General features: G+C 35.0%; 1 protein-coding gene and 1 pseudogene across 2 annotated transcripts in view; both read right to left on the minus strand.

Moving 5' to 3' along the window:
• CEP85L (centrosomal protein 85 like) overlaps positions 1-12,802 on the minus strand; it is a 151,469-nt gene that overhangs the window by 31,664 nt on the left and 107,003 nt on the right. For both annotated transcript variants that reach the window (XM_072831719.1, XM_072831725.1), the window contains exons 6-7: positions 7,486-7,665; positions 328-480 (exon numbers count right to left, since the gene is read on the minus strand). In XM_072831719.1, the coding sequence (XP_072687820.1) occupies positions 328-480; positions 7,486-7,665 (333 nt within the window). The remainder of the gene's footprint in view (positions 1-327; positions 481-7,485; positions 7,666-12,802) is intronic.
• Positions 5,376-5,870, minus strand: LOC140636493 (ATP synthase subunit ATP5MJ, mitochondrial pseudogene; annotated as a pseudogene).

The following is a 12,802-nucleotide window of genomic DNA, read 5'->3' on the forward strand; positions in this document are numbered from 1 at the left end:
CCAGAGAATATTAGATTAAGTGAGAACTGTGGTGCACTTAAGGGGATGGGGCTGTCAGACTGGCTTCAAAACTACCTTTTAGAGTAGAATGTTAAGAAGTTAATATACAGCTTTCATAGGAAAGTAATCATATATTAATAAGAAAGACAAACTCACGCTTAAAGTTTCTAATTAAATTTAATCCTAAAAACAGCAATTAAACACATTTAACATAATTAGACAAATATATAAAATTTTAAGTTATAAAGATTTTAAAATTTCTGGAGTCAACCTAAGAAAGCAGTATGTTTTCATGTCATTTAAAGATGAGCATTTTAGTTTTGTTACCTGTAGACTCTGACTCTGCACATCATCTAGAGTTGGAAGATCAGCCAGATACTTTTCCAAGGTCTCGATTCTTCTCTGCTTTTCTTTGTTTTGTTCGGATTCCTTCTGGCATTTCTTTTTCAAGCTACTGATATATCTATCTCTGGTTTTAAGCTAAAGAAAAAAATTATAAATCTTCAGGAGCTTTGTGGCATTAAAAAATAATAACAAAACCAACAGTTCTAGGTTACAGCTAAGGCTACCACCAACTCAAATTAGATTCACCTTATTTCATCAATTCTAAGATTCACATTTTTATAAATTTTCGTATCACTGAAGTCAAGAGTTTTTAAATTTTGTCTGCTTTTACAACCAATGGCATCCTATAAACTACAGTCAGCCAGTTAGCAGTAATGATACAGTTTTCATTGCCTGCACATGTGCAAACTTGGTCAAAGCTATTCCTATCTGTGCCATTTCAACAGTGTGTATGTGCTACAATTATGTGCTGAATTTAAATGATGTTTAAAATACCTTAACAATGTTACATTATAACTTGGTGTTGAAAAAAAGTTACTGAGTATCCAGAAAAACAAACAGAGCCACAGGGTATAATGTTAAAACCAGTAATATTCATCTCCAGACCTCAATTTCTTATTTCTTACAAAGCTATATCCAAATGTTTTATGTGAATTAAGAAAGGAAGATATCTAAAAGTATTTAAAGCTGTTCTGTTACTGATTTGCTAAGAAATTGCTTATCATGTACTCAAGAAATGCAATCAAAGCCAGGAGAATTTACCAAAATTACCAGATACTTGGGAAGAAATGAGAGCACTAGTGAGACCCATCCACACCTCAAGCCAAGGCAACTGTTAAAAGTATTATGTCATAATTGAATATGCAACATATTTTCTTTCTCAAAATTACATATAATGAAGGTGTGCTGCACCACTAATGTCATTTTAGGATTGATGGAATATGTTAAAATTGAACACCTACTGTAGGACACATATACTATATGATTCCAGACTATCCCACTTTGTGTAGACTGAACCTCAGATTTTTATGTACTAATTTTTTCACCCTTCCAAACTTGAAAAATGTTCTCTTTAAATTTCATATCATATATTCAAAGTTCTTTAATATTTCAGATCAATTATAAATGTGTATACAGTTACCTAAAAAATAAACTCCAGACTCTATTTCACCTTAAATTTCCAGTCTTTCAAAATTTAGAAACTTACAGGGTTCTAAAATATTTTTACAGCCTTTTCCCACATTCACCAGGGAAATAAGTGCCAATAATTAGTAGTATGACTTACTCTCCCCAATTTTATTAAAGCTAACACTTTGCACAGCCTAGTTTTTTTTTCATGCCTTATCCAATTCCCTTCGAGTCCAATGTTTAACAACTTTTATTAAGAAAACCTTACTTAGAAAATCACATCTCCTTTCATTTATTCTATTCCATCAATAACATTAGGATCCATTTATTACATTGGGTAAGGACCAACACTGGTAAAACTGACAAATCCTTTTACTGGTGCTTTCTCAGGATTAAGGCCAGTGTGCTGGTGTGACAATTTGTGATTGAACAGAACTCACAGACTGCTGACTTTGATAGTGATCTGAAAGACCACATAATACAATTTCTTTTTTCCTCTCATTTTCCCCCTTCTTTTTTCACTAAAGTATAATTAACATAGTGTTATTTTATTTTCAGGTGTACAGTATAATAATTCAAGCACTGTATACATCATTCAGTGTTCATCAAAATAAGTGTACTCTTGATTCCCTCTATCTTTTTACCACTCCTCTCCCAGCTCCACATAGCCCCTCTGGTAACCACCAGTTTGTTTTCTGTATTTCAGACTCTGTTTTTTAATTTCGCTTCCTCATTGTTCATTTGTTTTGTTTCTTAAATTCCACAGATGAGTGAAATTATATGGTGTATGTTTTTCTCTGGCTTATTTCACCTAGCATTATACTCCCTACATCTATCTGTGTTATTGTAAACAATAAGATCTCCTTTTTTACAGCTGAGTAATATTCAGTAGTGTTTATATGTATCAAATCTTTATCCATTCATTTATCAGTAAACATTTGGGCTGCTTCCATATCTTGGCTATTGTAAACAGTGCTGCAATAAACACAGGACTGCATATATATTTTTGAATTAGTGTTTTCATTTTCTTTGGGTAAATACCCAGTAGTGGAATTATTGGATCGTATAGTAATTCTATTTCTAAAGGAGCCTTCATACTATTTTCCACAGTGGCTATACCAATTTGCATTCCTATCAACAGTGCACAAACTTTTTTTTTTTTTCTCCTCATCAACACTTGTTATTTCTTACATTTTTTTATTTTAGCTATTCTGAAGTGTAAGGTGATTATCTCATGGTTTTGATTTGAATTTCCCTGATGATTAGTGATACTTAGCAACTTTAAGCGTCTTGCAAATGATGTATCGAATAAGGAGTTAATATCCAAAATACATAAAGAACTTATACAATCAATACCAAAAAACAAATATGATTACAAACTAAGCAGAGGATGTGAACATTTTTCCAAAAAAGACATGTAATTAACTTTTTGAATATGAGGTCCACAGCCCTTTAGTAACTTAACTGCAAGTCACTGACACAGAGATGAGATTTAGATATAAATCATCTGACTGAAAAGCCAATGTTCTTTCAATTCTTTCACACTACACACAACCAGATTTCCATAAATTCTCTAGAAACCAGCTGTGCCTGGATTCCCCATTGACAAAGCCTATTCTTGCCTTAGCAAGTGACCCTGTAACTTATAGAAATAACTAGCCAGTCTATTTTTACTATGGGCTCCCTAATTTATTTTTAATTTTTTTTTTAAGTGTCTGAAGTGTGACACAATGATGTCCCCGAAAAGCAGCCAATAGAATAGGTTAGTCATGATGTCTTCTACTATGCAAAGATGTCCTGGTTTTCTTCTTTTTCTTTGGCTGGTCAACTGCCTTCTTTGATGTCAGGTCAAGCCTGCTGCTTTTGATCACAAATCTTTGCCAACAATCTCCTACTGAATACTGTTTTTGCTATTTGTTGACTGACTACAAGTGGATTACACATAATCACTGGGTCTTGGGATTTTTTTAACCCTCTTCACTAAGGAGAAGCTCTTTGTGTTTTGTTTTTTAAACTTTCAAGTTTTATGCTGATTACTAAAATCTGAACTCCAGTAATTATCTCCAGGTAAAATGAGGTATTACTAATAAATCTCCCCTATCCCATTTGTAAAAGGTTAGGTTTTTCCTTTCAAGAAGATATTATTTAGTACTGAGATTATTCCTCAAAGGCAATAGGAGGGGCTCTGTTTTCAGAAAAGGTTTATAAATGAATGTATTTTTCTTCATTTTAAATAGTTATTAAAACAAAACAGATTACTGAGGAAAAGCTTTCCTCTATGTTTTATTTTTCTAAATTATTATTAGAAGCCAAGCATCGGCTGTAGCATTAAACTGTCTTGAATTTTACTCCTAGCTTTGTGACAGTTATACCTACATGCAACTAGACAAATTACTCAACTTTTCTCCAAACATCATTTAGTTCATTTTTAAAAAAGGGGGTATAGTATTTATGCATTAGGATTTTTGTGAGATTAGTTAATATTAAATAAGAAAACGTATTTAATGCACCTTAACATGCTGTCTGGCATATACAAGAAAAAGCTTATCAGAGTAACTTCTATTGTTATTATCACATCAAATGTTTTCCTATTGTAGTATCAGGATAACAAAGAGGAAATGCAGAAGAAATAATGCAATCCAATCTCATGTGGGCTTAACACGCTGGTCAGTTGATGCATTACCCGTGAGTCTATTTACCAGCATCTACACTCCCTTCAAGAATTCAAATCATCTCCGTGGCCTCTGGCACAACCTCTACCATCCACACTAACCCTCCTCCTTAATTTTTCTATTCTACACAGTTCCATTCTCAATTCCCTCACTGCAGAGAAAAACTGTTCCTCTTTTCCTAAAGTAATTCCCCATCTTGGTATCTGTTATCAACCTTTCTCTATTTATCTCAGGAATTTGCTCTATCACGCACTCCTCTGACATCTTTAATATCTCTAATTATTCTTTCCAGAGTCCTTTGATGGGCTTATCCCACTCTCTTTTCTTTCCTGTTGGCAAAAATCACTTGAAAGCATCCATCCATCCATTTAATATGCCAGGTACCATGGCTGGTGCTATACATGCTACAGTGACAAAACTGCTATGTCCCTACCATCCTGGAGCATACAGAGAAATACTAAAACATAATGATTATCAAAATCATGTTAAACACTGGAAAAACAAGAACAAAATGCTCTACACATATAAAGGAAGAGGATGGAGGAGAAAGATATTTAAGATGACACTTAACAAAATAAATAGGTAACGGAGTATTGGGAGAAGATAGTCAAGTATTTACCAAAGAGAAAAAACTTTGTGTCAAGATTCTTGGGACCAAGAAACAAATTATGACCACTGTACCAACTATAAGCACTGTACCATGAAACAGCGTACTAAAAAGAAAAAGAAAAGAAACAGCATACTAAAGTGAGATTGACAGAGCCTGCGGTTATAGAATTAGAGTCTTTCTGGCCATGGAAAGAATTTGATTCTTATTTTATTTTTTAATATTTTATTTATTTATTCAAGGGGGGTGCAGAGACACAGGCAGAGGGAGAAGCAGGCTCCATGCAGGGAGCCCGATGTGGGACTTGATCCCAGGACTCCAGGATCATGCCCTGGGCTGAAGGCGGCGCTAAACCGCTGAGCCACCCGGGCTGCCCTGATTCTTATTTTATTTTTATTTTTATTTTTTAAAGATTTTATTTATTCATGAGAGACACACAGGGAGAGAGGCAGAGACACAGGCAGAGGGAGAAGCAGGCCCCCTGCAGGGAGCCCGATGTGGGACTTGATCCCAGGACTCCAGGATCACGCCCTGAGCCAAAGGTAGGCGCCAAACCACTGAGCCACCCAGGCGTCCCTGATTCTTATTTTAAAGACAACACTGAGATGGCACTGTTGGGTAATGTAAGTGAAATGATTGGATATTCCTTTTAAAAAGTTCAGTCCTCCATACTCTGAAGAATGGGCTAGGTGGCCATGGAGCAACTGGAACTCTCACATATTGATAGTGGACGTGTTAAATGATACAAATACTAGAACGCAGATTTCTTTCTTCCAATCTCTCTCTTTGGCATTTCAAAGGTACATTTATTTCTATCACAAAGGAAGCAGCACTTCTACAAGTGCACAGTGATGTTCCACATTCCCATCTAACAGCTTACTGAAATTTGCAGCCAGGGTTATGTTCTATCTGATGTGTACTCCAAGTAAAGGTGGTTAATGATGACCACAAGCAGGTGCAGGACTTGAAGCTTTCAAAGCTTTACTTCTTTAATCAGCACTCCTAATTTTATACACGATGAAGCCCATCAACCTCATTCGTACCCAAATCTCTTGGTGCACTTGGGTATAGTAAGGTTTCATGGGGATCTAAGCATTTTTAATAAGGCTCTGAAGCATCTCAGCACAGGACAACTGGCTCAGGGTAGCCAACCCACACGGCCAACTCAGAAAGGTCACTAAGTGTGCAGAATTCAGTAGTTTCTTATAGAAGTTAAACATTTACCCTATGAAATATGTAACTCAGAAATTCCACTCTTAGGAATTTATCCAGGAGAAATGAAAAATGTCTGGTGCAAGAATGCTCACAGTGGCCTTATTCATAATTTCCCCAAAATGCAAACAATTCAAATGTCCATTAACAAGACAGGAGGTGATCCGTCTATATGATGGAATGCAACTCAGCAGTAGATAGGAATCCATGCAATGATATAAATAAATCTCAAAGATATTAAGTGAAAGAAGACCAACACAAAAGAATATATACAGTTGACTCCATTTATATGAAGTCCAAGAAGATTCAAAACTAATCTATGGCAATAACAGTGTTTCAGAAAGAGGAAGAAGACTGGACTAGAAAGAAGCACAAGGGAACTTCTTAGGTGACTGACGTGTTGGTTTTTTTTTTTTTTTTTTTTTAAGCAAACTCCATGTCCAACGTGGGGCTCAAACTCATGACCCTGAGATCAAGAGTCACATATTCTACCAAATAAGCCAGCCACATACCCCTGGTGATTGATATGTTTTGTGTCTCATTTTAGATAGCAGTTATATGACTATATACTATTAATAATACCAAACTGAACACCTAAGATTTATATATTTGACCATATATAAATTATGCTTTGCTTTTTCAAAATATAATAAAAATACATGGAATTAATAATCACAAAAAGAAAGTTATTGGAGATAGAGGGAAAGCAGACAGGCAGGGCAAGACTGGATTCAGAGACACTAATGAAGAGGCTCTTATAAAATCTTTGCCAAGACATGATAATTTAGACTGGTCTGGTAGTGTTGGACAGATTCTTTTATATAATTAGGAGACAGGCTTAATCAGTGTTAGTAAGATTTCCAGCATGAATGACTGAATATACAGTAATGAACATTGAAGAAAATTTTTGTTTTAAGAAGAGGGCACGTGGTAGGCAAATTATGTTTTGGACCTGAACAGTCTGAAATATTCTTAAGATATCCAAGTAGGAAGTGGCCACCCAGCCCATTCTTCAGATTTACCAACTACATTAAATATGTAGTTAATATATAAATTAATTTTATTAAGCATTGGACACCAAAAGTAATTAAAAATGAGAAAACTTTAGATGAAATATAAAAATATATTTTAAAAATTGTATCCACTGAATCATCATAATTTTCTTTCTTTCTTTTTTTTTTTTTTTTTTAAGTAGGCTCCATGCCCAATGTGGAGCTCAAACTGATGACCCTGAGATCAAGAATTGCATGCTCTACCAACTGAGCCAGCCAGGCATCCGTGAATCATAATTTTCACACAATCTGTTAATTAACAAATCTCAGGTGAGAAAATATTTTAATCCCTCCCACATTTGTATTTTTGTTGATAGCACAGGGTTTCTCAAAAGTCACTACAAAACTAATCATTTCAATATAAATGTGCAACCTGGTATAACACACACTTAAAATACAGTAGATAACCAATGATTATATGTTGAAGGAATGTTATTGACTTAATTCAACTTTATTAAAAAATATCTACCTTTTCCTCCAGTTTCTTCTTCTCTTCACTAAATTGGCTTATTCTTTGCTTAAGAAACTGATTGAGCTGCAAAACCTCTTTCTCAGTAGATGCAAGCTTTTGCTCAAGTTCCTCTTGCTGGGAATGGGACACTGATTGATCAGAGAATGGAGTCTGGAGTGAACTGTTCTCATATTGTGGCTATCAGGAAAGAAAAAAGAGAGGTTAGAAGTTTACTTATCTTGAAAAAATGGAAAGAAACGGGAAATAAGGTATAGTACGAGAGTACATCTAGGCTTTAGCAACAAACAGATCTTGGCATAAATCTCACCTCTACTTAGTTATATGCCATAATTAAATCAAATTAATTTGCTTACCAACGCCACGCCTCAGTCTTCTTATCTATAGAACAGAAATAAGAAAGTACTTTGCAGTGTTTTTTTGTTTGTTTTTGTTTTTTGGAGAACACAGGTAAAATATGTAGAGTTTCTATCACATAAACAGAAGCTTAATAAAAGGCAAAAAGAAAGTGTAATTAGAGATATAGAGACTAAAAAGTATAATTAAGAGATGTAAATAATACATTAAATAGAAGTGAAAGTTCTGGGGAAATAAAAAGAAAAAACTCTTTACAGGTGATAATTTCCAGCTAATATTAAACTTGCTAAGTATTAATACAGTGTTTCCCCTAACTAGAAAGTAAGGTCCATGAAAGCAGGAATTTTTACCCATCTTAGTTGCTCTTAGATCCTTATTTCATAGAATAATCACTGGCATAAAATAAGAGCTCAAAAAAAAAATAATTTGACTGAACGAATGTATTCCTGTTTCCATGAGTGAGGCTTTGTAAGGAATTTAGATGAGATCTTTCCCTTACCATTTCCCTTGCAGCATTACAACCAGGAAAAGGCAGATAGAAAATACAAATGTTTCCTCAAATAAATTAGGATGTGATAAGTGCTGTAAGAGATACCAATAAAGTAATGTGAAAGTAGAGAAACAGATAACTTTCCCACTTATTCAACAAATATTTACTAAGCACATGTTAGGAATTGTGTACTGGGATTCAACAATTTATAAAGCAAAGTCCCACCAGTTTTATGAAGTGTCACACAAAAAAAAGACAATGGAAACTGTCTAACTGCTAAGATAGTTGTACTGTAGTGCCTAAGGGAAGGGTTATAGAAGTGAACTTGAATTAGACCTTGAAGAATTCATACTTCACCAAAGGTGGAGATACAATTAAAAAATTACATAAATAGCACTTATCATGTGCTGGTTATTTCAAAGATGACAGACTCTAGCACTGTCCTTTAAAAACTCAAATTCTATCAGAAGCATAAGGGAAATTCTCAGATCATTATATATAGGACACCATATAATATGGTAGCCAAAGAAAAGTCATCTTTAGTACAAAGTATGGGGAAGTTGGAGGATAAATGAAGCCACCACTGGGAGAATGAGGAAAAGGCTTTACTGGGGTCATGGCTTTTGAGATAGACTTTGAAAACAAGGAAGATTCTGGTAGGAATGGAGAAAGAAAGAAAAGTATTCCAGAAAGAACATTTTAAAAAGGTAGAATGGAATAAATGCAGAGAGTACCAATATCTGTTTAAAGTATGGAGTATAAGAGGGGGGATGGATAGAAGGAAAAAAATGTAAAAATCTTAAGTGGAACCATATAATAGAATCACAAGGTTCAGAGTTAAATCTTAATTCATAGGAAATGGGAACACTGTGATGGTTTCATAACAAGAAAGTAACATGATTTAAGAACATTGTGAACTCTGTTTTGTAAATTTATACATTTCTGTATTCCCTACAGCCCCATGTGTAAGATTCTCAGTAAGTTTTGATTGAAGGGAAAAGAAAAAGGAGGACAAGTGAGTACTACAACAAATGTAAGCAGTGGACAGCAGGAATTAAAAGATACTGAGAATGGATATGAATTCTCTTTAAGAAATTAATCTAGGGCCTCCCAGGGAGCTCAGTTAAGGATCCAACTCTTGGTTTCAGCTCAGGTCATGATCTCAGGGGTTGTGAGGGGCAGCCTCCTGTCAGGCTCCATGCTCAGTGGGGAGTCGGCTTGAAGATTTTCTCTCTTTGCCCCTCCCCACAGTGGCACACATGTCCATGTTCTCTCTCTCTCTAAAATAAATAAATCTTGGAGCACCTGAGTGGTTCAGTCAGTTAAGCATCTGCCTTCGGGTCACGTCATGATCCTAGAGTTCCAGGATGCATTGGGCCCTCTGCCCCTTACCCTACTCGTGCTCTAACAAATAAATAAAACATTTAATAAGTAAAAATAAATAAATCTTTAACAATTATTCTAACCTATTTAGCTGAACAAAAAGAGGAGCTGAGGAGCATAGGGAACAAAATGAAGGAAGTCTACATGTAGAATTGAGAGAATTTAGAGAAATATTTTTTAAAAAAGAGACAAGAAATGTTAGATAACCAAGGTTTGAGATTTTGTCAAGTAACAGGGAAGATCACATTCTGAGCTGAGGTTAAGGAGATCATATAGGAGAACAGATGTACTTAATTACAAGTAGAACCTATTGATATTAAGATGCTAGTTGAACACACAAAAAGAGATGAACATCAGACAGAGAGGAAGATGGCCAAGCTAGACTAGGAAACTAAACAAAAACAAACAAACAAAAAAGGACTATAGTATGTAATGAGCTCAGAAATTTCCACTCCATCTATCAATAACAAGTAAACAAGATGAACTGACAGATATTCTTAGATCTGTCAGAAGTAAGGTCACAGAATATAATGCTACCCCCAGAATTAGAGAAACAGGTGAATAGGGAAAGGCACACTTACCAGAGCAGAATCCTCCTCGCAACTAATGCTGAAATAGGAAAATCAGAACTGAAATTGACGAACCACTGGAGGCTCAGTGTGGATAAGTCTGAAAGTCAAAAATTCTAAGGAGACCCAGTCATAGGGGACACCTGACCTGTTTGGTTTTACTTCCACAAGCTCTATCAGGTCCTCACAGTGAATATCAGGGAAAATCTCTTCAATGTTTCCAACAGAAAGAGGAGAAAAGGAACCATCTTGAAATACACCAGAACGCTATGTTCTTAACAAAACCTGCCTTCAGGAGAAACTATTTAACTAGAAACTAATCTACCCAGAAGGTTACCTAGAAGGGAGCTAACCTACCTAAAAGAAAACACTCAATTCCAGTTGCCTTGACCATCCTGCCCCACCTAAGGGTGGGAAAGGAAAAAACCCCAGAAGCACCAGTGAACTTCACAGTCCAGGTGTACTAAAGGGCTCATTAAAATACTAAGACCCAATCATAGGACTAGAGAGTACTTCTCCTTCCTCTATACAAGATATATGAAAAGGTAAAATCATGGTCTGGAGAGATTGAACAAGCAGGAGAACCAGAGTTAGATATGACAGGAATGCCGGGATTATCAGACCAGAATTTTTTTTTTAAACTATGACTAATAAAGGACATTAATGCTAAGATAAACAGCAAACAAGAACAGGCAGAGAATGTGACCACAGAAGTGGATATTCTTAGAAAGAAATAAAAAATTTTAGACACCAAAAATACTGGAAGAGAAATAAATGTCTTTAAGGGGTGGCTGGGTGGCTCAGTCGGTAGATACCCTCCTCCCACTCATGTGTACTCTCACTCTTTCAAGTAAATAAATAAAAGAATGTCTTTGATAGGCTAATTAGTTGACTGGACACAGATAAGGAAACAATCTGAGCTTGAGGATATGATAAGAAACTTCTGAAGCTAAAAGACAAAGAGAAAAAAAGACTAGAAAAAATAAAACAGAATATCCAAGAACTGTGAGATAACTACAAAAGGTGTAACATTACCAGAAGAAATGAAAGCAGTATTTGAAATAATGACTGAGAATTTTCTCCAAACTGTCAGATACCACACGTCAAATCCAGGTATGATTTCACTCATACATGGAACTTAGGAAACAAAACAGATGAACGTGTGGGAAGAAAAAAAAAATAGAGAAGGAGAGAGGAGGCGGCAAACCCTAAGAGACCTTTAACAATAGAGAACAAACTGAGGGTTGATGGAGGGAGGTGGACGGCAGATGGGCTAGAGGGCACTTGTTACAATAAGCACTGGGTGTTATATATAAGTGATGCATCATGAAATTCTACTCCTGAAGCCAATATTACATTAGATGTTTAACTGGAATTTAAATAAAAGTCTGAAATAAGAAAAGGTAAGTGGAGTAATTATATTAATTTTAGGAAAACCAGACTTTAGAGCAAGGAAAGTTGTAAGGAATCAAAATGAGTATTACATGAAACGGTCAATACTCCAAGAAGACTTAATATGTATGTGTCTGACAACAGAGCAGCAAAATATGTGAGGTAAAAAGTGAGAACTAAAAGGAGAAACAGATAAATATATTAAAACAGCTGGAGACTCCACCAACCCTCTATCAGAAATGAACAGATCCATCAAGCAGAAAATTAGCAAGTACACAGCTGAACTCAAAAACATCCCCACTCAATTTATTGGATGTAATTGACATGTATAGACTACTTCAGATTACACATTCTTCTCAAGCTCACATAGAACATTCACCAAAACAGACCACATTTGGGGTGATAAAATATGCCTTAACAAATTGAAGAGAGATTGTACAATGTATGCTCCCTCAAATCAAAATGGAATTAAACTAGAAACCAACAGAAAGGTAGCTAGCTATAAATCCCAAAATGTTTGGAGATTAAACAACACATTACAAAATAATATATGGTTCAAAGAAGAAATCTCAAAAGAAATTTTAAAATATTTTGTACTAAATGGAAATGAAAATACAGATTATCTAAAATTTGTGGGATGCAGTGAAAGCAATGCTTAGAGGGAAATTTATACCACCAAGTGCATATATTAGAAAAAAAAAAAAGAAAGATTTAAAATGAATTATCTAAGCTTCCACCTTAGGAGAAACTAGGATATATAAAAAGAGTTATTCATAATGACCAACTAAAATTTATTCCCGCAATTAAGGCAGGTTTGATATTCAAAAATCAATTAATGTAATCTATCACATCAATAGGTTACTAAGGAAAAATCATATGATCACAAATAAATGCAGAAAATAATATGACAAAATTCAACAGTTATTCATGATAAAAATTCTGAACAAACTTGGAATAGAGGCAAACTTACTCAACTTAATAAAGAACATCTATAAAAATCCTACAGCTAACACCAGAATTAATGATAAAAAATGTGAGGTGTTCCCGCTAATATCAGGAACAAAGCAAGAATGTTCCCCTCCCACCACTGTACTAGAAGTCCTAGAGAATGCAATAATAAGAGAAG

The sequence above is a fragment of the Canis lupus genome, chromosome 1 (genome assembly GCF_048164855.1).
Source record: "Canis lupus baileyi chromosome 1, mCanLup2.hap1, whole genome shotgun sequence".
Lineage (NCBI taxonomy): Eukaryota > Metazoa > Chordata > Mammalia > Carnivora > Canidae > Canis > Canis lupus.